The sequence below is a fragment of the Thermobia domestica genome, chromosome 7 (assembly GCF_964235325.1).
Source record: "Thermobia domestica chromosome 7, izTheDome1.hap1.1, whole genome shotgun sequence".
Classification (NCBI taxonomy): Eukaryota; Metazoa; Arthropoda; class Insecta; order Zygentoma; family Lepismatidae; genus Thermobia; species Thermobia domestica.
The window spans coordinates 267,521,905-267,548,804 of record NC_137460.1 but is presented as its reverse complement, the minus strand read 5'-3'; the positions used below and the strand labels follow the sequence as shown (position 1 = coordinate 267,548,804).

General features: G+C 34.2%; 1 protein-coding gene across 1 annotated transcript; it reads left to right on the top strand.

The window, feature by feature from the left end:
- On the top strand, window positions 1-26,079 carry LOC145690903 (uncharacterized). The gene is made up of 2 exons (XM_081766325.1): window positions 1-555; window positions 21,964-26,079. Exons 1-2 carry the CDS (start codon window positions 191-193, stop codon window positions 23,309-23,311), a joined length of 1,713 nt encoding a protein of 570 aa, XP_081622451.1. The 5' UTR covers window positions 1-190; the 3' UTR covers window positions 23,312-26,079.
- The last annotated feature ends 821 nt before the right edge of the window (window positions 26,080-26,900 follow it).

The window sequence follows — 26,900 nt, the reverse complement described above, 5'->3', positions numbered from 1 at the left end:
CGATATAACCAAACCTTATTAATTCTAGTAACCTAGAATCACTCTACGAAAGAAATACGCAACCGCAGAAGAAGATTGGACAAATAAAGTTACTTTTCTGAAAGTTCTCGTAAATCATTTCATTAACTGGCAAAAAAATATAAGGGAAGTATAAGACCGGTGTTAAATTCTTATTATATTTCAATTCACAATGGCTGGAGAGGCGTGTGTTAAGTTGGAATTGATGTGCAAAGAAGAAATTGCTTATGACTTACCTCAGGAAGATCCACTCGAAGGGAAAGGGTGGACATACGAACTGATGACTGACAACAAAGAGTTAATATTGTGTACAACGGAAGGAGAGCAAACAATGGACAAGGATACAGCTATGTGTTCTTTGGATGTGAAACTAAACGTTGATAGGGTGAAATCAGAATTAACAGAAGATGATTATCCTGCATTTGAAAGGAATATAGAAACGCCTAGAAAAATAGTGGTTCAGGAGACTTGCGCGTCGTACTCTAATGACTCCCAACAATTAACCACAAAAAATTTAAATTCAGTTCGGCCAGAAAGGTAATGTTAATTTTTTCATATACTAATTGGCTCAGATTGATAATACGGTTACATCGGTTCGGAAAATTGTTGGTTAAAAGAAATGCTTCACAAGAAGTATTTATATATGGGAGATATCTCGAACTTAAGTTAGTAATCTACAATTCGGGAATGACGTGGCACACATACACTAGCTGTATACCAAATAACAACAAGTAATCTTTTTTTTAAAGAAAGATATAAAGGAATTTTTTTTTCAAGATATAAACTACTGCTCATACAAGTCTTATGTAGTGTATATCTTGATAAAAATTTGATTCTTTTATTATTGATTACACATTACTCACTAATTGTTGCACATATTTAAAATATAGGTTCTCGACGATATTGTTTTATTTATATAGAGACTTTTGTAAAATAAGAAATCGCGAGAATAATATTCATCCTAAAATTTTCCAAACTAAACGTGGAATGTATTATATTGGAACAAAAACTATGGACGTTTGTAATTTTACTCAGGATTTAGCTTAAATGGGTCTAGCCTCATTTCTCCGGAGGGCTTAGAAAGACATTAGCAAAATACAAAATATAGAATATTTTTACCAACAATGGATGTTCATTAATTGTAGAGGACCATACACAAACCCGTTTCATAGCTGCACTAATTTCTTTCAAGGAAGTCTACTTTTTAAATTCCCAGCAATCATTTCTAGGGTATGGACCTCCATTTCTCAATATAGGATCACTTTTGGGGTTTAGGAAATCTACATGAATATGAATCTATGTACAAATAACTCTAACGAGCATGCGCTAGATGGCCAGTAAAAAGAACATTGCCGTGCAGATTATTGCATTACGCAGAATGTTGGTAAACGAGGATAGCGCAAAATACTTTATTTAGGATAAACTTACATGTCTTGCGTATTGAATGTGTACTTGAACGTTCCTAAGTATTTTATAGGTAACATTCTGAAATGCTTTCTTTGCTTGCATATTTGTGTTCCGAAGTACCACAATACATTAGGGACGTAATTTCTTAATTATATGGATTCCTTCATTTCCAAACATTTTTCTAGTTCCGTGTCATGATTTGACACATTGAATTTTGATACTCCATTGTGTACAGTGGTTACTAGATAACGTAACACGGGGTTACTTTGCACATCGGTCGTTAGTTTGCACGAATATGAAAAGAGTTTCATAGTCAGCTTTCGGTACAACCATGAACTGTAAACAGGAAGTTTCAATTACAATGTAAGATAGAACATGTAACTGTATTTTGGCTACAATGTTGGGTGTTAGCATCAGTTCTATTTACCGGGAGGGTTTGTTGAAGTGGTATGGAAAGCAGTTACTGTAAAAACAGCCTAAAGTTAAAAGAATTTCCGTCAAAGTTAAGTCAGTTTCGTAGAATACTAGTGTGTATAATTGGACTTTGATGCGATTGTTAAAACTGAAATGTGAAACGTTTCGTAGGTGGGGTTACTTTCCACAACATACAAAAGAGTATGTTGAACATACGTTTCTGTGCAATGTTTTCATTCAGTATTTAAACATTTTACACTCTACACAAAACTGCGTGCGTTTTATTAACATTGATATCAGGGTGGATTGATTTAAATCAGTCTGATTTAAGTCACGATTTTAATCAAGATTTAAATCACTTGATTTTCTAAATAAAAATCGTTGATTTAAATCTAAATCCGAAATAAATTAATTTAAAATGAAAATATATAAAATCCCGTTTCTGTTCTGTTATTTCGATTATGAAAGATAATAATCATAATAAAATGAGACTCAAATTTGTGCAAGCACAGTATGAAGACGAGTATCATTCAAAGGCTAATTAGAGAAAATCCCGTTTTGAACGGATAACGGATGAATCTTGCTTTTTTCTTCTCGTAACATAAGGTTTTTAAATCGTTGACTATTATTACGGGGAAATCTCCATGGACATTTAAGCCGAAAATTCTCTTGTGTCCACGTCTATTTGTTTATTTCCAGATAATAGGAGCGCATATAGAGAGGTCCGATCCCCCACCTAAAAAAATTAAAACTAAGCGAAATTTATGTACTAAATACATAGAAGTTCCTCGGGATCATAATACGGCAAATTTTGGATGCGTTAAAATATCGAATAATACTTTTGATAAAATGGATACTTTCAGATATCTAGGATCAATATTAACCGACCTATACCATATTCACGAAGAACTTAAATGTCGACTAAAAGCAGGATATTCTTGTTATTGATCAATTCAAAATCTTTTGTCGTCGCGAATTTTGACGAGAAATTTGAAGCTTAAAATACTGTATATAAAATGATGATAATGCCTTTTGCTCCATATGGTTGCGAAACATGGTTGCTTACGATGGAAGAGCATAGACTGAAAGTACTTGAGAATAAGATCCTGAGACGAATATTTGGACCCAAGAGGAACGTGAATGAGGAATGGAGGAAACTTCATAATGAAGAACTACATAATTTATATGGTTTACCAAACATTGCTAAGGTCATCAAGTCTAGGAGATTCAGGTGGGCAGGTCATATAGCCAGAATGGAAGGAAGTAGGAACGCTTTTAAAGTCTTAACTGGAAAACCAATCGGGAAAAGATCATTAGGAAAACGTAGGCCAGATGGGAGGACAATATTAAGATGCATCTCGCAGAAATAGGAATACGAAATAGAAACTGGATCCAATTGGCTAAGGCTAGAAGTCAATGAATAGCTTTTGTAAACGTGGAATTGAAACTCCGGGTTTCATAGGACATTATTTAATTTTAGGCGAAATTTATGTTTTTTATATGTATTTCGTGCCGCTAGCTAGTTTCGGTTTTTAAATATGCCCCTGCGAAATATCAGTAACTTTCGTGAAAAGAAAAGTGTCATGTTGATGAATGTTGGTTTACTTTTTCCTTAATGTTGAAGAAACATTGTTTGGGATTGAAATAGGTTAACAATTGGGGATTAATTCAAAATTCAACCCCAATACTTTCACTTAAATGGCATAATTAATACTTAAAACTAATTCCTAATGTTTTCTCTTCAGTTCGCGACCTGTATTATACGAGGAGAAAGATTTGAATTAAAACAAAAAAAAAAAAAAAAATCGATTTAAATCAACAAAACCAACATAAATGATTTTTAAAAAAAATCATGATTTTTTTCCCACCCTAATTGATAGTATAATGATAGTACCGGTATCAGTACTTACTTTAGTTATCGATTATTGTAAAGGAAATTATGTATTTTCTGGTACCGACTATGGAAGCACATTCTAATAGTTCAAAATATGTCCCACAAAAGTGTCAACTGACGAGAAAAAAAATCATTTTTGTAAAATGATTTGATTTGGTCCTTTGTCCAAGAATATGATCCGAACACTTATCAGTTTAAGATTTACGGGGTTTGTACTTTTCAGGCTGAAACCCACCCAAAATGGAAGATTTTTTTTTTTTTTTTTTTTTTTTTACTGGCAAGCCTGCAATTAGACATCAAGCAGTGACTTTAATCGGTTCTTACATGTTTATTCACTTCCTGGCACTGTTTCTGCGTGAGTCACTTGGAATTGTTCGTGTTTTTGGTGTAACGTCTTAGTTCAGTGATTGGTGGTAGTCCATATTTTTCCCATTAAGTGTCTCTGTACAGTCATATGGGAGTTTGGTACTGTGACGTCACATGTTCTGTCTGCTTGTATGTGTGTGCTGTTGCTGGTGGAATGCGGTGACCGGGTAATTGAATTTTCGTTTCATGGCGACGATCTAGTTAGCAAGTGCGATTGAGACACCGTAACATGAATTTAATACAAAGAATTTGAACTTGTCCTTTTTAAATAAGTTTGTATTAGATTCGGATATTAACACATATCGCCTTTCAGCACTGTGGTTCAATTAAGTTAGAGAAAACCTCTGAAGGTTGTGGCCGAACGCTGAAGATATTCCCGACGTATCGTAAAATTGGGCGTTTATTGGTTAGTCTTATTTGTTGTAATAACAAATTTGCTCGCTTTAATAAATCGACGTCTGTGCAGAAAGGAACATTTTCAGTATTGTGTAGTTGAGTATTGCGCACGTCTTGCTGCTATCTTAGGTTTTCGGGAATCAGAAACTGAGAGTTCATTATTCATGAGTTTTCTGGTATGGCGAAACGGCGAGTGCTTTCGTTTTTTAATTGATATTATTTTTATTCTTGATTTGCTTTGCATTTGAGTATTTGGCAAAGTATTTGCTTTGCTTCTGGTTGTTCCATCATCTTGGTGAAATGTAATTTATTTTTCCTTGTCATGCTTCACTGATTTATAATTAGTGATGAATGTTTTTTAATTTTTTTCCTTCTTACGTTAGCTTTATAGTAGTGGTTTGACTAAATATTATTATTTTTGGATATTTTTATTGCACTTGAGTAGGATGTAGGTGGGTTCGTAGTCCCCGTATAGATATCAACATTGATAGTCACCACTTCACCTGGATTGATATAGAATAGTGTTTAGTAACATTTTGGCCCTTGTCTTTATAGTATAATTCTTAACATTGTACATTATTTTGACTTGGACATTAGCTATAACCGGTTCAACTGATCCGGTTCTGGGAGCAAACGAGCATTTTGGGAATCATTCCTAAACTGCTCCCAACACCGGATCAGATAAATCGTTGCAGTCACTGCTTGAGTCAAAATAAAGATTCGCCTAAAAATCTATTGCTAGTGATTCCTACGTGTATAAGCTGCATGCCCAGTCCCCAAAGGTCTAGTGATTTCTTTAAAAAAAAAAAAAAAAAAAAAAAGAAAACAGTCTTTTTAAATGAAGCCCCTCTCATACTACTTTTCTGGATCTGCCACTGTTCATAATTTGTTTTCTAACAAACAATCCATTCCAGCATCTACCTAAATAAGAAATTCACCTATATTTAAAACACAGGAGGCTCCAGTGGTAATAGTTTCCTATCTAAGCTGTATTTCGCACTGGTGCAAATTAACCCCTAGTACAGGCTTAAACGCCTTTTCTCAGTTTTACGTTTTTTATGATTTTAGAACGTTTCACATTTCAATTTCAACTACTGCATCCAAGTCCCATTATACATGGTAGTATTCTACGAAACTAATTTAACTTTGACAGAAATTCTTATAGATGATATGTTAAATTTTATTATCCTTTACAGTGACTTTACAGCCTTTATCAGCCTTTACATCTACTAAAACAAACTTTCCCGGTAATTTGATCTGAATTTTACCGCAAACATTATAGCTGAAATACAGCTACATGTTCTATCTTACGGTCGCAGTTGAAACTTCCTCTCTACTATTCATGGTTTTACCGACAGAGTACTGTGAATCTCTTCTCAAATTTTGTGCAAAGTAACGCCCGATGTGCAAAGTAACCCGTCTTATGGTACTTTACAGTAGTTTTATGCAAGACATCATAATTTTGATTAAACGGTAGGTTATATATCATTATTTCGTTTACTTTAACTGGGGAAAAGGAAGTGTTAAAGCTGTTATTAACTTACTCTTTCTCTTTCCCTGTCGTCACGTTAGGAGGATGAAGCTTGACTCGTATACTAATTTATAAGAGCTATAAATTATGGAGTAAGGTACTATAGATGTGAAAGACCCCAATATATTAGGAAGAGTAGAGATGAGAAAATGATCAAATACGGCCGCTACCACTATCGAATCCATAGTATTCTAGCGCAGTAGGTGTTGCTCATTGGTATTTATTCTGTTTAATTTTTTTATTAAGAGTTATTATTATAATTATGATAAGGAATTAGAAATGTACCGGAAAAGACATTAAAATCGCAAGATTGTTGCTCCTCTTATTTATTCTTATCAGTTCCTATTTTCAAATTTTTTTGTATGCACATACTTTTCCTGAAGCTTGTGCTATTTCGCCTGGTACATGTTAAAATGCAAGTTTGTACAGTACTATAATATGAATTTTTACCTAATACTGCGGAAAAAATTCCGAATGTGTATCATTGGTTTAACATAACATAAAAAATATACGAATAAAATATATATTAATAATCATAACCTATTGAGCAATCGGGGACAATACATAATGATTCCAATTATGTATAAAAATGTTTATAATAATCTTTAAAATATCCAACACACGAAATCGAAAATGGCATCAATAATCACTACAGTTTGGAAACACGTCTCAAATAAACAAAAAAGTAAGAAATTGTTTGTGATTCATATATAGGCCCATTCTTTCTGTAAAACCCTCGAAAATTTTTAGTAATTTCACTTGTCTTTTAAATGGTGTGATTTCAAATTATAACCCCTATGGTAAAAAGCAGAACGCTCGCCATTAACATCTCCAAATTCTAAACATGTTACAAGTAAAACGTTTGGGTATAATTGTATAGCTCTTACCTAGAATATTATTATCCCTTCCTAGATTGTAGAAAATTATAACTAATTATTTCACTCATCGGGTAGCGATAACGTGATTTGAAAAACACCTCCACGTTAGTTCCTCAGAGCTCGTAAATGAGAAGTCAAAATTTAGAGTAGGTAAAAAAAAAAGAAAAAAAAGAAAGAAAAGGATAGTTTCAGTTTCTGTAATCTACGGACATAATTGTATGTTTTATATTGTATCATATAGTAACAAATTTGTTTCTCTCAGTTATTACCGATAAGACAGTTTCAAATTATATATTTTGTGTTGAGAAGCGGAAAAACTGTTATTACCAATAACAAGTTTGATAATATTTCAAGAATAAGGATTGGAAATATTTTCCTAACTTGTTTCGGATTTGTACCTTTTACTTGCAACTATTCTACAACCAACTCTACTGAATAAATAATTTATTTCTTTTCATATTTAGCAGTTAATTGTAACAAATAAGGAGTTCGTGCTTTCTACAATTTAGAAAGTTGTAAGAATATCTTTAGCTGGAAACTGTAAAGAAAGTTTTTTTTGTATTGTATTGTATTGTTGAAACTTGTATTGTATTTTTATTTACAGCAATTGGAGGTTTAATTATGCAGTTGTGCTTTGAAGGTTTTCCAGAAAGAACTGTCCAATAAATGTCGTTGTAAAGCATATTTACAAAGTTAGGCCCGAGAAGTATGGTTGTATATTTAAAAACTTACTACTCAGGCCAGATATGATTTATGCTTTTTAAGCCCCAATCCGGCCAGCGGGCTAATCATTTTATATATTAAGAAGATGGCGTTCTAGTTTTTATTACTTCTACTTTAATGTTACTTAATTATGCACCAAGGCAGACGGTGATGACAGCAATGAATGAACCGTAGAGTGAGAAAAGTGGAAGGAAACGGCAGAATACCGCGAAATCCCACGTACACGTTTTTGTTCTTCAACTACAAAACCCGCTTGACGGAAACTAAACGAACTAGCAGAGCTTCACCACTCAGCCACCTTGTCTCCAATTAAAATAGAATAGTACCTCTTTGCAGCTCTCCTACAATACATATTCTATACTGATATTAATTTATTTTGCAATTCAGAATTTAACTACAATATCATATAATTAAGAACTTGCTACTCGAAACTATTGGCATAATAGATCTTGTCTTTGTTTTTGCCTCTAACTTCTGCGCTGATGACGGGTAATTAATTAAAGTAACTGATTGTAAAATTAACTTTTAGCACTTTTACGTCGGGAATCGAACTCGGCACCACGTGCACAAATGGCACGCGCTACCAATTCGAACAACGGCGAAGGTTTTATCCACATGCACAAACTGTCCTATGACGAGAAAATGACAAGACTAATGGTGGGTAAATTCCCAGGAAGATATTTTTCGGGAATAATCCCGGGAAGATTCCCAAAAATGGGAGATTTCCGGGAATTTATGAACAATAACATATAAAAATGCATTCTGTTTGTGTATATAAGTTCAAAGTTACATTCGTTTTTATATCACAGTATATTATTACAGTTGTCCCCAGAGGAGTCTTTAAAATGTATATTCTGAACGATGTTATGTTATTTTATTAATAGTTTATTATATTTAGAGAGTACGCATAAATTTCTATTTATTTACAATATGTTCTACGAAAGAAAATATGTTTCAAAAATGGTATAGTAAGTCCGCATACTTTTAAACGGCTAAAAAGTTTATATGTAAGTGGATTTTCGAAACTTGACTCTACCACTGATATAAACATATTAAATTATTACATGTTATAAACAAATTAGGTTGGGTAACTGCCAGAAGACACATGTCACACAATTTTTTCAACATTTGGGCATAAATATGTATGTTCGCAGTACTTGCAGGAAAAATTCTTATCTTTATAATTTTGCATGTAATATTGCCACACGACATCTCTTCCTGCCCATTTCTCGAAATGTCATGCTTTAATTTACATGTAAGTGAAGTCCGAGTACCTCTTCAAAAATTCAAGCCAGAGACAGGTGACAGACCGACGTCTATTACTAACACTGTTTCAGGGTTTATTAATAGTGCTACATCTGTATTTCTACGTAATTCTAAATTACTTTTAAAATGATTCCTTTTCATTATTTGTAATTTAGTACTTTGCTATTTTGGCTATTGTTTATATTTGGTGGACCAGCATATGCGCCTACTTTTTGCGATATTCTATTCTGATGCGGTTGTTTTATGGTTTCATATGTTAAATTACGTTACCAACATTAAATTCAGACAGCATTGCCGAGCGAGCGTAGCCAGTGAAGGCGGGATAGAGCCCCGCAGGGCACGATGTTTTCTATCTTCGCTACCAGCAGTTCACATTCTTTTCTCACATAAATCACTTACTCTTACACTTACGGTTCGTGAAAATCCCCTACCCCCTAAAAGAAATTGTGTTCGGTACCTTCTTGAGTACTTGTACATCACTGTCAACTCATTTGTTCCGTAAATTGTCCTACGTTTTGCTACTTTTTGGCCCCTATACTAAACAATTACCCTACTTTTAGTTCAAATGGAAATGGAATTTAAGAAAATCATATTGTTAGGTATATAAAGTACAGTCAAATAATTTTAAATTTTTTAACGTCCAAATTCTTTAAAGTTTAGAAGTAATTCATATTATTTTAAAATAAAGTAATTAGTCATATTGTTCTTATAATTTGGAAGGTAAAGTAGAGAAATGGAAATAAATTCCTTCCCGGGATTTTTTAGGCCAGGGAAAAAACCCGGGAATATTCCGGGCCTCAAATAAAAAAGTAAGAAATTGTTTGTGATTCATATCTAGGCCCATGCTTTCTGTAAGTTCCTCAAAAATTTTAGTCATTTCACTTGTCTTTTAATTGGAGTGATTTCAAATTATAACCCCTATGGTGAAAAGAAGAACGCACTCCATGAATAGATCCAAATTCTAAACATGTTACAAATAAAACCATTGGGTATAATTGTATATCTCTTGCCTAGGATATTATTATCCCTTCCTAGAATGTAGAAAATGATAACTAATTATTTCACTCATCGGGTAGCGATAACGTGATTTGAAGTGAAACATCTCCAACTTAGTCCCTCAGAGCGCGTAAATGAGAAATGAAAATTTAGAGTAGGTAAAATAATAGAAAAGGATAATTTTTAGTTTCTGTTACCTACAGACATAATTGTATGTTTTATATTGTATCTTATAGCAACAAATGTGTTTCCCTCAGTTTTTACGGATAAGACAATTTCAAATTATATCCTTTGTGTTGAGAAGCGGATTAAGTATTATTACCAACCGCACGTTTGATAATATTTCAAAAAGAAGGAATGGAAGTATTTTCCTGACTTCGGATTTCCTTGTTTTGGATTTTTCCTTTTACTTGCAGCTATTCTACAACCAACTTTACGGAATAAATAATTTAATTATTTTCATTTTTAGTAGTTAAGTGTAACAAATTTCGAGTTTTTGCTTTCTACAATTTAATAATTTGTAAGAATATCTTAGGTGGAAAATACAAAGAAAGTTTCAACTCGTTCTATTTCAAGCGCTTTCCAATTCGATATTTTTTTTTTTTTTTGGCGGTGCTCTGAGCCTATCATAGAGGTATATATTTGACATACTGCTATTCCTAGTATAAGAGGCAAGAAACTCGTGAGCATTTTTTTAATGAAGAAGGAAGTATTAATCTCCGTACTGACCAACAATGAAAGAAATTTTGATCCTAACATTAAAATTATTTTAAATTTGGGGTTCAGAACGGCTCCTACCCTGCGAATGGTATAATTTGAGACCGTTTCATTTCTTTTAGGCGAGTGAAATGAATTGAGATCTTATTTGATAATATAGACGAATGTAAGAATATTCCAGGTACAAACTTTGAAAAATTTTCCAACCAATCTGTTTGAAACATCTTGCGAAATTTAACAGGTATTGCCAGTTATTTTGCTTCTAATTGCAGAGAATGTAATTTAAGATCAAGATTTTCTTATTATTTGAGTGAAATAAATTTTGTTATTCTGCTTTTATATTTTAGACAAGTAAGAATAGCCCTAGATACAACTCCCGCAGGATTTTGTGTTCTTTATTTAAGAAAAGCTTTGGAACAGAAGATTAAGAATAGATTTTTCAATACAAAATAACTTTGCAAAGTATGTTTTTTGACAAAATAGAATCTTAGTACCTTTAAAAATGTGCTCAAGGTCGGCTTCTTCTTTTTAGTTTTCGTTTAAAGGGAGGTGGTCATTATGACTACTAATCGATTTCTGAGTAACGTTTGTTTCAATTTTTTTTAAGGGGCAGCAGCATTTTATCAGATAATGTTCTCGCAGTACATTTGAAAACTATTTTATAATGGACTTTTCGTTCTTCTATATAGAACTCCTGTAGCCTTACATCATCATTATTATTTAAATTTATTTCAGAACGATGTTAAGTCAAATTTCATTGTGGGTTAATGAGATGTACTCATAAAATGCCAGCGAAGCGTTATTTATTTATTTATAAATTAGCCCTGTACAGTCCAGATTAGGAATATATTCGTAAATACGAAATCACTAAGTAAATCCCGCCTTTCGAACAAAATATTTTAGTAGCATAGAAAACTACACTGTCTAAGCTGAATTTCATTCTGGATTGCAGGTTTGCATTAGGAAAGCACGATGGTGGATATGAATCCAAGGTTTTATGAGTGAAAGATGTAAACTGCTTTAAAAAAAATTTAACTTTTATTATATTTCTTGCACGGGGGAATATATTAAATTATCCAATCAAAAGTGCAGGAACGTGAGAGTACGTGGAACCAAGAATGACGAGAAAGTTATGGAGCTAATGGTTTATAGCTTACTTCTGTATCAGTTTTTTGATATATTTTGTGTTTCCACGTATATTTCACTTTCTTTAATTTGCACTTTTTCTGAATTTTTAAAAGTTTTTCACACTATTTTCGATTGAATTCCACCAAGATATAAGTTTTCTACCATTTTTTCAGTACTTGTGTGTATCGATAGCTTTTATCATACTTCATACTCCCTTTTTGGATAGTTCCATATTTTTGCACTTGAAGCTATAAACGCTGAGGTATTTTATACAAAATCAGGAAGTTCACGAGTGAAACCTTAAAAATTAGTTAAATTTTACATTTCAAGTAGTATTACCAGTTGGCGAAAAAACTGTAAGGCTGAGATTTTTTCGAAGTTTGTTTTGAAATTAAAGGTTCTCAAAATACTGACAATTTACCATCAAAGTATTACATGCTTGACATTTGTTCGATTAGGACTTGCAGAGAGCTCAAAGTTCATAGGATACTAGCAAGTAACAACATAGCATTTGCAACATAGATATTTTCTATTTTGTATCCAAGTAGTATGAGAATGGTGAAGGTAAATTAAATGTTATTTTTATTACTTGTTTATGGTAATGAACAATTTGTTAAACGATTAATTTATAATTTAGATGAGTGTGACGTAAAAAGTCACGAAATATCGAAAGTGTATGCAAGGTGGCAATAATATCATATGACAGCACATGATTTGGATACTACTTTCGTAGTGTCATCATTAGCACACCTGCGGAACTATTTCCAAACAAGCAAACGGAGTGAAAATGAATACCCAGTCAGAAATGTCCATAGGAATAGTAATTGTATGTAAGCGCAGAACTCAACTTTAACAAACTTGAAACCAGAAACTTAATGAAACGACATAATGATCTTACTTTCCTCCAGACACTATTATGTTTTCACCTTGAATTTACCATGAAACAATTGCCTTCAGGAATCTTAAAAACACACAACTGTTGAGAGATAAGGTTGGTAACAACTCTTTACATCTTTTATACGGTACAGCTTATATACACTATTCATACAGTATGCGGTATAGCTTCTACACAATATTCATCTTACCTTCTTCTTCCAAATAAAAAAAATGAAAAAACCGCAACGAAATAATAGCTATTTCACAATAAGTTACTAGGTTTGGAAACACACCTGCTCGAATCACAGGTACCGTAGTGAGTGATCAAAATTGGCAGAAGGTAATTTCATAACTTTTACCATGCAGTAACATGTTTAATCATATTTGATAATTAATCATCTAGTATAAACATTACAGAAACCATGACCTGTAACAATTTCCATCGTTTCTTTGTGTAATTTTTCTCTTTCCCCTTTCCTAATTTTAATACTCGGAATGTATTATTCCAATTTTTCCTTTTGTGGTTAATTTTCACCATGTTATTTATTTTCTTTTGACGATTGCGTTTAGCTACATTACTAATCGGAATTTTTACAATTATTTCTTAAATATTCACTTATTTCTTTCTAATCCAATTTTTTATTACTTGTCCTAGTCAGCTAACATTTAAGGAGGTTGGCGTTCTAAGAAATAGTGGCTCCTTCATCCAGGTGAATTGTTTCAGTGTATATCTTATAGCTGGACACCGAGAATGACACGTCAGAATATGTCTCCAATTGGAGCAAGAAAGAATGAATATTTCGGCATCACTTAGAGAAGTTGTAGATAGATAGGATAAATTACATTCACGTTGAGTTCTAAGAGAGGAAAATTAATGTAAACAAATGAATATAATAATGTGTATCATGCCGAGACAGAGAAAGATGTACAGAACAACAAAGTTCTAACTCTTAAACATGGACAGTCTGCATTTCCCTCCTGCCCCATCTTTCTGTTTCGGTTTTTCTCTTCTCTTATGGAATAAGTTCTTTTAGTATCATTAGCAAACATATTTTACAATGCTTAATTCATTGGAAAACAAACTGTAGGCGAATCGAACGGAGAATATTTAGAATGAGTCTCACACGCTATCGAAATAGGGGAACAATCTAAGGCGTATGTTCAAAACAGTCATATAACTGCACACTGCCATATAGTTGCCGCCGGTTCCATTTCAACTTTTAATTTTATTTACGGGTTTTAGATGTTTATGGCTAAACATATGGCTCCAGAAAAAAACCTTGAATCTGTACATCAAGTTCAGGCAAAAAATATTAAACACAGTCCAGAAAAAATGGTCACGGCTACACAACTACAACAAGATTGCTTTCTTGAGCTACGATGTGAAATCAGGCTATGGCTGGCCAACGGGTTCATTACATAAACGAACTCAATCGTTCTCAAGACAATATAAATCTTAAACCGTAAACTATGTTACATTACTAAAAGTTACGGCTCGCGAAACGAGTGATCACTTTCAATGTCTGTTACGATTTTCTAAAAGTTTGAGTTTGATAATTGTAGTTCGAAAATATTTTAAATTCGAAACTTGAGTTTCAAATTTTGATTTTAAAACTTTCTGAGTTCGAAAATTTTTAGTGAGAACTTTGAGTTCGAATTTTTTTAGTTCAAAATTTTAGATCGAAAACTTTTTTAGTTTGAAATTTTGATTTGCAGGTTTTAAGTTTGAAACTTTCTGAGTTCGAAAAAAAATTGTTTAAAAATTTGGTTCGAAAAGTTTTTTAGTTTTCAAATTCGGTTCGAGTTCGAAAATTTTAAGTTTAAAAAATTTCGTTCCAGAAAGTTTGATTTTATTTTTTAGTTTTAAAAATTTTAGATTTTCAAAATTTGTTTTAAAATTTTATTTGAAATCTTTTAGTTTGAAAATTTTTGTTTGACAATTTTTTCGTAAATTTTTTTTATTTGAAATTTTTTAGTTCGAAAAATTTTTTTAGTTTGAAAATTTTTAGTTTTGAAAAATTCTTGCACTCAGCGGAACCGTTTCGAAAAAGAATCGGAGCAGTTTAGATTTTCAAAATCTGGCAACATTGTTTCCATCAATGAAGCGCTTACTGATCAACAAACGCTGAGCGTTTAAAAATCGCTCGAACAATGAACTAATCAGATTTAAGCAAAGAGTCATCTTTTTATTTAATCCATGAACGGAAACGAGAGTTACTAATTAGGTCCAAAATCACGTCATCCCATCCGCGTTTGTCACTGATGTGTGAGGTCCCTGCTTCAATCCTCAATCAAGTAAGTTCATGTTTCGTCCTATCACTTCTCATCATCATCGTTTTGCGGAGACGTTAAATTCAACATTTCCTGAAACTAGCACCAAGAATCGAACTCGGGACGATTGCAAGGTATCCATGTTCACCCCTAAAGCGGAACAAAATGACCCCTAAAAGGGAACGAGGTGGGCCACCCAAATTTATAGTAATATATATTAGGGTCCAGTACTATTATACCAAATGTTTAAATTGGGCAATTTCTAAAACTTAAGGGGTGGGCCAAGGTACCATTCCCAAAAATTTCAAGGGGTGCACAAATGTACCTATGTCTTATGATATGGAATAAACCCCTATACATGACCATATAACCATATAAGGTAATAGGTCCTCATCCAAGAGGATAAATTGGATCAAAAAACCAAACACGTGGTACAACATATTGCTTATGTTTATATTTTGGCAATTTTGTACCCTAAAAGGGAACGAAGTGAACCACCCAAATTTATCATGATACATATTAGAGTCCAGTAGTATATACTTAAACTGGAAAATTTCCAAAATTTAAAAGATTGGCCATGGTACTCCTCCCAAATTTTTAAAGGGGTGCACAAATGTACCTATGTCTTATAATAGGAAATGGACATCTGTATACGTCCATATAACTATATAAGGTAATAGGACCTCATCCAAGGTGATAAAATGAGCCAAAATACCAAATACATGGTTGTAGTAAAATTTGGTAATTTTGTGCCCCTAAAAGGGATATAATAATATATATTAGGGTCCTATACTATTATACCAAATGTTTAAATTGGGCAATTTCCAAAATTGAAGGGGTGGGCCAAAGTACTCCACCCAAATTTTAAAGGGGTGCACAAATATACCCATATCTTATGAAAGGTAATGAACTCCTGTATACGTCCATATAACTATATAAGGTAATAGGGCCTCATCCAAGAGGATAAATTGGGCCAAAAGACCAAACACGTGGTACAACGTATTGCTTACGTTTATATTTTGGCAATTTTGTACCTCTAAAAGGGAACGTTTTCTCCTGTTTCGTTCTACCAAATGTTTAAATTGGGCAATTTCCAAAATTTAAGGGGTGGGCCAAGGTACTCCTCCCAAATTTTTAAAGGGGTGCACCAATATACCCATATGTTATGAAAGGTAATGGACCCCTGTATACGCCCATATAAGATAATAGGATATCATCAAAGGGGATAACTTAGGTCAAAAACCCCCGAAATTTGAATTTTTGGCAATTTTTTACCCATGAAAGTGAACGAGGTGGACCATCCAAATTTATCATGATACATATCGAGGTCCTGTACTAAAATACCGAATGCTTAAATCGAATTTTTTTCCAAAATTTAAGGGGTGGGTCAAGGTACCCCTCCTAAAAATTTAAAGGAGTGCACCAATATGCCCATGTCTTATGATAGGAAATCAACACCTATACATGACCATATAATCATATTAGATAATACGATCTCATCAAAGGGGATAAAATGGACCAGAAACCAAACACGTGGCTGCACGTAAATTTGACAATTTTTTTACCCATGAAAGGGAACGAGGTGGACCATCCAAATTTATCATGATACATATTGAGGTCCTGTACTATAATACCGAATGCTTAAATCGAAAAAAATTCCAAAATTTAAGGGGCGAGCCAAGGTACGTACCTCTCCCAAAAATTAAAAGAGGTGCACCAACGTACCTATGTCTTATGATAGGGAATGAACACCTATACATGACCATATAACCATATAAGGTAATAGGACCTCATCCAAGGAGATAAATTAGGTCGAAAACCAAACACGTGGTATAACGTATTGCTTACGTTTATATTTTGGCAATTTTGTACCCCTAAAAGGGAACGAGGTGGACCACCCAAATTTATAGTGATCTATATTAGGGTCCTATACTCTAAAACCAAATGTTTAAATTGGGCAATTTCCAAAATTAAAGGGGTGGGCCAAGGTACCCCTCCCAAAAATTTAAAGGGGTGCACAAATGTACCTATGTCTTATGATAGGAAATGGACCCCTATACATGACCATATAATTATATAAGGTAATAGGACCTCATCCAAGAGGACAAAATTAGGTCGAAAACCAAACACGTGGTACAACGTATTGCTTACGTTTATAATTTTGGCAATTTTGTACCCTAGAAGGGAATGAGGTAGACCACCCAAATTTATCATAATACATATTAGGGTCCTGCACTATAATACCCAATGTTTAAATTGGTCAATTTCCAAAATTTAAGGGGTGGGCCAAGGTACCCCTCCCAAATTTTTCAAGGGGTGCATTAATATACCCATATGTTATGAAAGGTAATGGACCCCTGTATACGCCCATATAACTATATAGGGTAATAATACCTCATCAAAGGGGATAAATTAGGTCAAAAACCCCCGAAATTTGAATTTTTGGGAATTTTTTACCCATGAAAGGGAACGACATAGACACCCAATACTGATAGAGGTACATACTATGGTCCTAGGCTACCACACCAAATTTTTAGATTTGGCAATTTCCAAAATTTAAGGGGGGTGGTCCTATGTACCCCTGCCAAAATTTAGGGGGTGGGCCATGGTACCCCTGCCAAAATTTAGAGGGGGTGGTCCTAGGTACCTCTAGGTCATTGACCCCGACCAAGGTCATTGACCTTTGACCTATGACGTAAAAGAGAGTGAGGATGAGTCATTCGGGCAAACGCTGGGGCCTACTACTGTGTAGCATTTATCGTCGCACGCCCTATTTACTTTTAACGTAAAAAAACAATAATGACTAGAGTGTTTCACGATGCTAATAACACTCGAGGGGCATTGTTTGCAAAAGCCGTGCAATAGTAGGATTCCAAATCCAGTATATATATTTCGATTTCTGCGAATGACATTACACCGGGTTATGATAAATTTAAATTCTATGTTTAGAGCACTAACATAAAAGCACTAGTAATTATCTAAGAGTAACGAAAGTTTTAATGGTTGTCCATTCTACCTTATCGTGGAATTCTGGAATCGTTATATCATGTATTTCAAATAAGTAGATTAAAATTACAAGAAATTGAAAACATTATGCTTGTCAAAAGTATTTAATAAGAATGTATCAGATGTAACTACGTAGCTACATATCAATATACGCAAAATTTTACTATCTCAAGGTATCAGACTATATAAAATCGCAATTTGAAATTGGTATACATAAGGAAATCACGTATCTTGTGCAAAATTTTAAAAGTTATTATATCGTTCCTTTGTTTTTTTGTAATCATAGTCACAGTTTCTTGTAGCTGCAATTGGAAGAATCTCTTCCGATTTTTAAATTCTCTGACACAAAAAGTAATGATATATAAATAAAGTTAGTGACACCCGTCTCTATTTTCACTTATAATAATGAAATGTTTATTCCATATAGCACAAAATAAGTATTTTGGTATGTACCAGGTTAACTCTGATATCGCATATATCGTGACGGACTTAAGTCTGACCAGGTAATGGCGACTGCTTTGAAACAAATGCAGCTTATGAGAATTAAATCTTTCATATCTGTAGTTTCCTACAGAAGAATTATTCTTCTGGGTCATGATCGCAGTGGTTCATGGTGAGTGGTGGGTCGTAGTGTGTCATGGTGGTGGTGGTTGATCGCAGTGGGTCATATGCTGTTGACCCATGACCGACTGACCCAGCGATTCAACGAACAACTCCAACAGTGGCACTTTCCGGAATATCCGTACAGATTTTGGAAAAGTTCCAAAGGATATGTAATGGTTACATTTTGGGTTTAGGTATTACTAGTCTGCAGTTTCATTTTTGAATGGAATTAGGATTCCCGTGACTTTTTCTACGTAAATTTCGTGAGAAAACATTAATGACCAATAGAAAAATCAATTTTTTCTATTCGGATTGGTTTGAGTTAACAACTTGAAAATTAAATCCTTTAATGTCCAACGATTATGCCTGTTAGGTTAAAGAAGACTATGATTAAAGCAAGTGAATTAAGATGGGCGAATTCTTGGAATGACAAAGTGGGAGTATCCCGAGATAACCCACAAGCACGATGTCCGTCTCAACCTTACTTGCCTTGGGAACGAACCAGGCACCCCACACATCAGATTGTTTATTATGTGGGGTCTCACTTTCGATTCCCGATTAGAAACACTTTTAAATATTAAATGTCTTCGATGTATCTGTGTTCGTGTCCCTGTCGTTCAAGGTTATTGGAATCACCTGTAAAAGAGGAATAACCGAATATAATAGATATAAGTCACGGAGATACTTTGGGTCTTTTTAAAATTTAATGTTGAATTCTCTGGACTACACTATGTTATCTTGACCAAAATCAGTGATTCATGGTTAAAAGCACGTTTGCAATTCGCTACATAGAAACTCTTACATAAAAGAGCAATTCGCAACTCTTAATTAAAAGAGCGTTCTTAGGGTAGTGGCTTGAGCATTTGCTGTGTGTGTTAGGGGTCCGCAATTCGATTCTCTCCGAGGATATTCAGAAAAAATTATAATTTAGAATGTTAATATTTTTGATGTATAATAAAATGAAAAATTATCAATTTCTCTTGTTCTTACAATTTAGAGTTGAAACGTCTTCTTTCGCAGGGAAAACTAATTACATGACGTCACAATCTCGATTCCTACTGTCTGACAACTTCGCTTGTTCTAGAAACAATTCGTGAATTAAAATGGGTCATTCTTCAAACCTATGAGTAATAAAATTGCCTGAGTTGTTACTAACTGTTCTTCTACTCATATTAGAAGCAATAATAATATTTTCCTTCTCCATTTTCAACACGTTCCATATATTTGTTCAAGAAATTTAAAATAGTAACTACTTCAGTTGTATATTTTGATGATATTTCAATATAACGCATCCATAATCCAACGTCTTTTACCCAAATAAAGGGTGTTACTTAGAAAGAGTATCGTGATGAAGACAAATCCTACTTAGCTTCTTTTAAGGCATCCGAAGTTTCGAATTTCATATTGTCAAGTAGCTGACACCTTTTTCCTCTCTTATAAACTCTCTTGAAGTATCTTTTATAACTCAATACCTCCTTATAGAGGGATAAAAGAATTTATTTTCATTTTCGTAATTTGAGTATGCTTATTTGCATTGCAGTTGGACGTAATATTGAGGTATCAAATATTCAGTCATAATAATAATAATAATAATAATAATAATAATAATATAGATATGAAATTCCATACGAGGACACATAATATTAAAGCCTGTAAAACCGCCGGTAGCGTTAGCCAAAAGTTACAAAATACTCGGGATTGGGAGAAGTGTCAGGACCATCAGGACATACCCTCTCCATACGTCCCTACAACTAGACAAATGTGATAACGGAAAGTTTCGAGACAAACTTCGTGTAGAAAGTAGGGATTCTGAATTCACAAGAGCCGTAAGAAAATTTATTTTAAGTAATGGTTATGCCGGATAAACTACAGAAGAAGTCGATGATGAGAATGAAAGAAATATTCGGAAAAAAAAGTGAAAGGAAGCGGAACACGGAGAAAACCTATACACACGGTGTTTGTTCAGCACAATACTCACGAAAAGGGAGGTGGGTGAAACAGGTTGAACCATTAAATTTACAATATTTCAGTAATAATAATAATAATAATAATAATAATAATAATAATGATAATGGTATTAAAAGTTTTAAAGTTGCCCTGAAATTTGGCAAAACTTATTTAAATGTAGGGGTTTCGGAGAAGGGATTGCGTACCTTCCTGAGACATTTCTGCAGCTACTCAAATTTAATCGAAAGCTTTCCGCTAAAGTTTCCTGTAGAAAATATTGTATTGCACGATTTCAGTAAAATAACTGTAATAAATCAAATGAATATTATTGAACACTAAGGGTTATAATAAACTAACTTCTGGAGTTTGCAGATGTAACTATATATAAGCTTTGCTAATATATATATATACACCATAATACAAAGTAAGAAAATAATATATAAAATTCAGTCTACAGAGCAATGTTACCTAAAGAGTGGCATATACCCTTTCGAGAATCGGGATGAGACGAGCAATGTTTACGATGCTTTTCGTCTCGTCTCGTTTCTCATCTCTACAGCGTGACGATATTGAGTTAACCTTGTCCCTTGTCCCATCTCGAATTAAAATGTTAAGCCTCATCCCAATTTTGTTCGGTTTGTTTTAGAATGGAGATGAGAAATTCGTCTTTTCATGGGCAACATTACAGAAAACCGAAATATTTTTTTCTAATATCACGTTTCTGTTTGTAATGGTATGACCTGTGCGATAATAAGTTTTTATTGTTTTAATATTTCACAAGATAATTATTATTATTACTAGTATTATTCCTGAAAATTTGATAGCTCAAGTATTGAATCAAACGAGTATTCAAATATTTGAATGTAATAAAAGTCTGTCTGCCGATCAATCGCAATCAAAATTCCTAAAGTAGAGAAAAAAGGTTGCTCGACGTGTATTCGCTGGAAGAACCTCCAGTTTACTGGTCAAGCGTCTAGACCACTGAACCACGATCACTACGCTTAAACGATTCATCTTTAGTCTGGTTACTTTAAGTTTCTCGGCCTCAGTTTGGAAAGATGTATGTTACTTTTTTCTTCGTTTCAAAACGACTTTCGTGTTCCACTTATGATGATATAAGTGAATAATCTTCGGTAGAGTTTATATTAATAAGTTTAGTTGTTCTTAAACCTTTGGTTCGCAAATTTGTTCTTTCTCCACACGAAGCTACAGATATGACAGATCTACTTCTCATACTCTCCATTTGTTTCAAAGCAGTCACCATTACATGGTCAATGATTTATGACCGCCACGATACAAATGATTGTTCAATTTGATATATTGAAAAAGCTACAGGCTCTTATTTTGAAAGTAGAAAGATATGGAGACTTCTCAGTGGTACTCCAGTTCATATTTCTACAATATTTCATGTAATAAATCAAATTAAGCCTAATTTTATCATTAAATATAGCCAATGATGACAGTTTTTTGTTGCTACTTAATCATTATCTCCAATCACATTTCGTTGTTTGTTGAGTATGTTACAGGCCTGATAACGTATGTGCTTCCCACGGAGAAGAGAATACGTTTATTATATTAAAGAAAACCATTTCTCATTCAGATCAGGAATCTCATACTTCGATGCAGTTTGGCAAAGAATTTTTTCGATCGCGGTTGTCAAGACATATGCTGACGCAGGAAAGTGAAAAGCGTCATACGTTCCAAGACTCTGATGAACGCTTTAGTCAAAGCTCAAATATGTCAAGCGGTAAGTTACTGCATAGAAGTGAGAAATCCCACATCTGCGGAGTATGTAAAAAGAAATTTCGTGTATGTTCAAGTTTGGTTAGGCACATGTTAATCCATACAGGAGAAAAACATCACACTTGCCAAGAGTGTGGTAAAGCATTTAATCAACGTTCAAATTTGGCTGCACACATGTTATTCCACACAGGAGAAAAGCCTGACACTTCCCTAGTGTGCAGGAAATCATTTAATCGACGTCCGGATTTGGCTAGACACATGTTAATCCACACAGGAGAAAAGCATCACACATGCCGAGAGTGTGGTAAGGTATTTAATCAACGTTCAAAATTGGCTACACATATGTTAATTCACACTGGAAAAATACCTCATACGTGCCATCAGTGTGGTAAGGCATTTAATCAACGTTCAAGTTTGGTTACACACATGTTAATCCACACAGGAGAAAAACATCTCACATGTCAAGAGTGTGGTAAGGGGTTTTACCATCGTTCAAGTTTGGTTACGCACATGTTAATCCACACAGGAGAAAAAAAACTCACTTGCCAAGTGTGCGGAAAATCATTTAATCGACGTTCAAGTATGGTTACACACTTGTTAACTCACACAGGAGAAAAGCGTCAGACATGCGGAGAGTGTGGTAAGGCATTTAATCATCGTTCACTTTTGGTTAGGCACATGTTAAGCCACACAGGTGAAAAAAAACACACTTGCCAAGAGTGCGGTATGTCATTTAATCAACGTTCAAATTTGGCTACACACATGTTAATCCACACAGGAGAAAAAAATCACACTTGCCATGTGTGCGGAAAATCATTTAATCGACGTTCAGTTTTGAATAATCACATGTTAATCCACACAGGAGAAAAGTATCACACATGCCAAGAGTGCGGTAAGTCAATTCATCGACGCTCACATTTGGTTAGCCATATGTTAATCCACACAGGTGAAAAAAAACACACTTGCCAAGAGTGTGGCAAGGCATTTAATCAACGTTCACATTTGGTTAGGCACATGTTAATCCACACAGGTGAAAAAAAACACACTTGCCAAGAGTGTGGCAAGGCATTTAATCAACGTTCACATTTGGCTACACACATGTCAATCCACAGAGGAGAAAAAATACAATAATATTACAATAATATTAAAGGAAACATTAAGTCCTTCAAATGACATACCTCCACTTTGTGACGGAATGTGTTTTGGAAGACATGTTTTAAGTTCGTAATTTGGCAGATATTACTGGTAATTGGTGCCGCATCTACTCTACGAGCTGCACTTCTGCCTTACCGTCACAGGGATTGTAGCATAGTGAAAAATGGCTTACGCCGAGGAAGATTCGAATGATGGTTCCTCAAGTAAATGTTTATCTGAAAATAATGACTCCAAATATACCTCTTCTTGAGTCTACATATATATAATGGAGATAACGGTAACAAGTTTAAGCGACATCGATAATCAGGGTGCACCTTCCGCATCAGCTACAAGTGTAGATCCAGCGGAACAAACATGTTCCATGTCTATTCCAACACTAGGGCCTTCTGGATCATCTGTGATTCGGCTGCATCTTGCTGGTTGATACCTGGTTCCGCAAACCCGTTTTTACCGCATATATTTATATTTCCCAAGACATTTTTTCATACTGATTGACGGAAACTATGGCAAATTGAAGAAAAGAAGGGATCAAAAAATCAAGTCGTCCTCTCTTCCACATGGGATGAACTGATCAGACAAGTTTAGGCAATTTAGTAAACCACACATACGACGAGTTTAGAAAAGTATTTTGTGTATTTTTAAGTTTGGCAGGACATTTTAATACACAGTAAATAATCTCTCACACTTGAATACACACAGTTGAAAAGAAGATTTATATGGAGCTCACATTTTGCAATGCATATTTTAAAACACGCAGGAGAAAACATTAAAAACGAAAGCGTTCTAAATGTGTACAAATGACTGAATAAGTTTATATTTTGCAACAGATATATTAATACACATGGGGAGGAACTGCTCGTATCAAGACTATGAAGATTGCTATAGTCGAAGTTCAGTTTTGGGGAAACATGCTATTTCATACAGGTAAAAGATGGCTACGCATAACTGTGAAAACCGTTTACATGAAGTCCATATTTTGTTAGTGATAAGATATAGGAAGATATGTGAAACGATTTACTGAAAAATAAAGTTTGTATATAAAATGGTATAGTCAAGTTACACACGTGATAAATATACAAATGCGAAACATCTTTGTTGTAAAAAGTTTGCGATAAAATTCGTTAAATATCATCCGTTCATCCGCTCACGTACTGCCAATTCACGTTTCCACTCGCGACGACGTCAATTCAGCCGCCATCGATTAATCACATATTTCAGCATTGTGCATTATGCAAAGTGTATGTTTTGGAGCATTTAGGTTTAGTAATTTAAAACAAATCATTGTTGACCAAAAGTATACTTTTGCTTTAAATTAAATTACAACACTGTATGAGTGAACACAATGAACAAAATACAAAAGAACAGAATCTAACCTAATCAACATCCATGTCACTGAGCTAGCTGTAAAAATGTTGATATTTATTGCAGGGAGCAGTAATCATTGAGTGCTTTTTGCACATGTTTTCCACAATATGTAGATGCCAGGCGAGTTCAAAATAAATCAACCTCCATGTCACTGCCCTCTTACTGAGATTGCTGGCATGTATTGCAAGTAGTAGTAATTTTTGACTGCCTTCTGAACACGTTTTTTCCACAATCATTACATTCAAGTCGATTTGTGTTTTGTCTTGACCAGGAGATGTAGCAGGTATCTCTTCGAATATGTTAGACTGGTTCATCTTCGGTATTTTGCTTTCTGTATTGTGCCAAGAACAGCAGCATTTTTTTTTTCAAAGTTGAGATTTCAGAACGAGCTTTCAGGTTTTCATTTATTAGTACTAATGCTAACTCATACAGATGTGGTCTTCTTGTATTATTTTTGATGTTAGGGATAGTAAAAATAAAACAGCGACTGAAACCTAATGAAAGTTTTACTTACATTGTATAAATGTGAACCAAAAAAAATCACGTTTTGGCTACCTCTGATGGCAGATGGGCCATCCAACCTCAATACCAACTTTGACATTGTACTGAACCGGAAGTAATGTTTTCGATAATTTTCTCGTAGAGAATTCATATGTTTCAGGGTAGCGAGATATTACTTCAGGATGAGACATAACTTTCTAATCCAGATTTATAAATGGGAGAAAAACGGGCTGTTTTCCAAGAACAGGTAAAACAGGTTTCCCTGACGGATCTATGAAAAATGAGCGAAAGCGGAAAAGAAATAATAGATGACGTCGAACGCAGAAAGGTTTTGCTTATGTTGTCCTGGCCAGAGGCTCTCAGGCCGGAGAGAAAATAAAAGTAACTTATCCTCTTGTGAAGTGTAGATAAATGAGATATAGTGAACGAGCAAACGGATTAAACAGCAAAGTACGTTGATTATGTAGTTTAGAATTTATTACAAAATAACTCATTAAAATTTTCTGTTTTTCCCTCAACTTCTGCACCTGATGCATCATTGTACCTTACTAGATGTATGCTAGAAGTTTTAGACCTAAGACCAAAATCGTTTAGTGTTGTTGTTGCTGGTGTCTGATTTTTCTTTTTTTTTAAATATAGTTTAGGTATTCGCTGCATCTCAATAGCTTTTTTCCTATATCAGAAATTCTTTTAAGAATATGTGTTCATTTAGAAATGGCACGCCACAATTCCCAAAGCTTTATCTTATTTCGGAATGTGTGGCAACTCTGTTCGCCGTGCCTTGTTTGAAATTTCATTGTTTTCACTTTTTTGAACAGTACAAAATATTTATTATTATTGCATTAAAAACATCGGAGAAATAACCCACTGTCTCGTCTATTGTTCCATCTAGTAAAAGTGTCCACTGTAAAACCTGTAGTTTTTTTTTTTACAAATTTCACCCAAAGGGGCCTTCCTTCTGTCAGGCACAAACTTTCTTTTTGAGTTGGATTGCTGGCTTCTGGGTTCGGGAGTAACATATGGAACGGGGAATTCGCGGTCTGGGAGAAACAACACTTTATATGAGATGAAACATTCTGTTGGAAAAATACAAATGACATAACCTAAGCTGTTATTTTTACGCGCGTTATGAATATTGTACTATCCCAAATCGAGTCCTAGAATAGAATTGTCGACAAAGGGTCTGATGTTATCCCATGTTTACTGTCGATCCATATCTAAGCCTAAGTTATAGTCACAAAAATGAGCAACTTTGTCACCTTCTAATGGCAACTGGAAGTGATTCGTTGCATGTTTCAAGTAAATTTTAAGGACTGTTTCTATATGGTCTGCAGAAACACCCGACGAAATTTGTGTTTTTGGACATACCTTAGCTCAAATAATTTCACACTCACGTACGAGATGATTCTGTGCTCTGCTGCCCCATTTATTTTAATACTACGAACACTCCGCCCCTATTATCTTGCGGTCGTTTATCTATATAGACAATTGGTTGAGAAACGGCATTCCACTGTTCATTACCGATTCTTTCAATCACGTTTCACTCACCACTAAACAGCCATATTCCGGCAACAAACTAATATTCACAGCAGAGTCCGTAATATTGTTTTTAATGTTTTGTGTATTTTGGTAGTATACCTTAAATGTGGTTTTCTGTTCCCTGCACTTTTGATCCGCATTCTTCTGTACATCAGCACAT

Excerpts from the sequence above, each read along its gene's own strand:
- LOC145690903 (XM_081766325.1), top strand. The coding sequence starts at position 191 with ATGGCTGGAGAGGCGTGTGTTAAGTTGGAATTGATGTGCAAAGAAGAA. Across the intron at positions 556-21,963 it reads AATTCAGTTCGGCCAGAAAG|GCCTGATAACGTATGTGCTT; the intron begins GTAATGTTAATT and ends AGTATGTTACAG.